Here is an 894-nt window from a genome sequence, read left to right on the forward strand (position 1 = left end):
ATTTAAGGTGATGGGTTCTGGGGACACCTGGGTGGCTCAGTCGGTTAAGCATCTGTCTTCAGCTCAGGTTGTGATCCTGGGGTCCTGGGATTGAGCCTCGCGTTAGGCTCCCTGCTCCATGGGGAGCCTGCTTCTCTCTCTCCCTCTGCTTGCCATTCCCCCAGCTTGTTCTCTCTCTCTCTGTGTCAAATAAATAAATAAAATCTTCAGAAAAAAATATGTTGGGCTCTGGATGTAAAAGCACCAAATATTTGTAAAGCAGTTTAACCATTAAATAGCTATCAATTTGTTCTGGAGAATATAGGTTAGATGTTTTGGGAATTGAAGTACAAAAATAGGACCAAATAAATGTGGAGGCTTTCCCTTTGCATCCAGATTCAGCAATAGTTTTAGTAAAAGGTAGAGAATCCATATCCTCCATAGCACAGTGGGCGGCCGCAGCCATATCTTCGGGCTCCCCAGCCCCAGCCCAGTGTGGGGAAGCTGCCACATCCCCAGCCACTACCACAGCCCAAGCCACCAAAACCTCCACAGCCATAGCCCAGGCCACCGAAGCCTCCACAGCCATAGCCCAGGCCTCCGTAGTAGTTGCCGTAGTAGAAGCTCATGGTGTCAAGTGTGGTGAGTTGGTTTGTGGTTCAATGCAAGAGTCAGAGTGTGAATGTCGACCTCTTTACAAGGAGACTTATATACTCTGATCAGAGAACGTGACAAAACATGTGCCCCTCCTTTGGTGTCATTCCATGAATTATATTTGCCTGACACAATTAATTAATCTGTGGTCCCCCGACCACAGGCATAAGAATGTCTGAACCTGCTTGGCTACATAGTTAGGTTGTGGAGCAGAGCTTGCTGCTATAATCTTAGAATGATTTGTTATTCCTTCAAAGTATT

The 894-nt window shown here is 46.5% G+C and overlaps 1 protein-coding gene across 1 annotated transcript; it reads right to left on the minus strand.

The window, feature by feature from the left end:
• Positions 1-389: 389 nt before the first annotated feature.
• Positions 390-608, minus strand: LOC116567499 (keratin-associated protein 19-6-like). Its single transcript, XM_032302576.1, has 2 exons — positions 491-608; positions 390-454 (listed from the first exon to the last, which is right to left on the minus strand). The coding sequence occupies exons 1-2, from the start codon at positions 606-608 to the stop codon at positions 390-392; spliced, it is 183 nt and encodes a 60-aa protein (XP_032158467.1).
• Positions 609-894: the final 286 nt, after the last annotated feature.

The sequence above is a fragment of the Mustela erminea genome, chromosome 1 (assembly GCF_009829155.1).
Source record: "Mustela erminea isolate mMusErm1 chromosome 1, mMusErm1.Pri, whole genome shotgun sequence".
Classification (NCBI taxonomy): domain Eukaryota; kingdom Metazoa; phylum Chordata; class Mammalia; order Carnivora; family Mustelidae; genus Mustela; species Mustela erminea.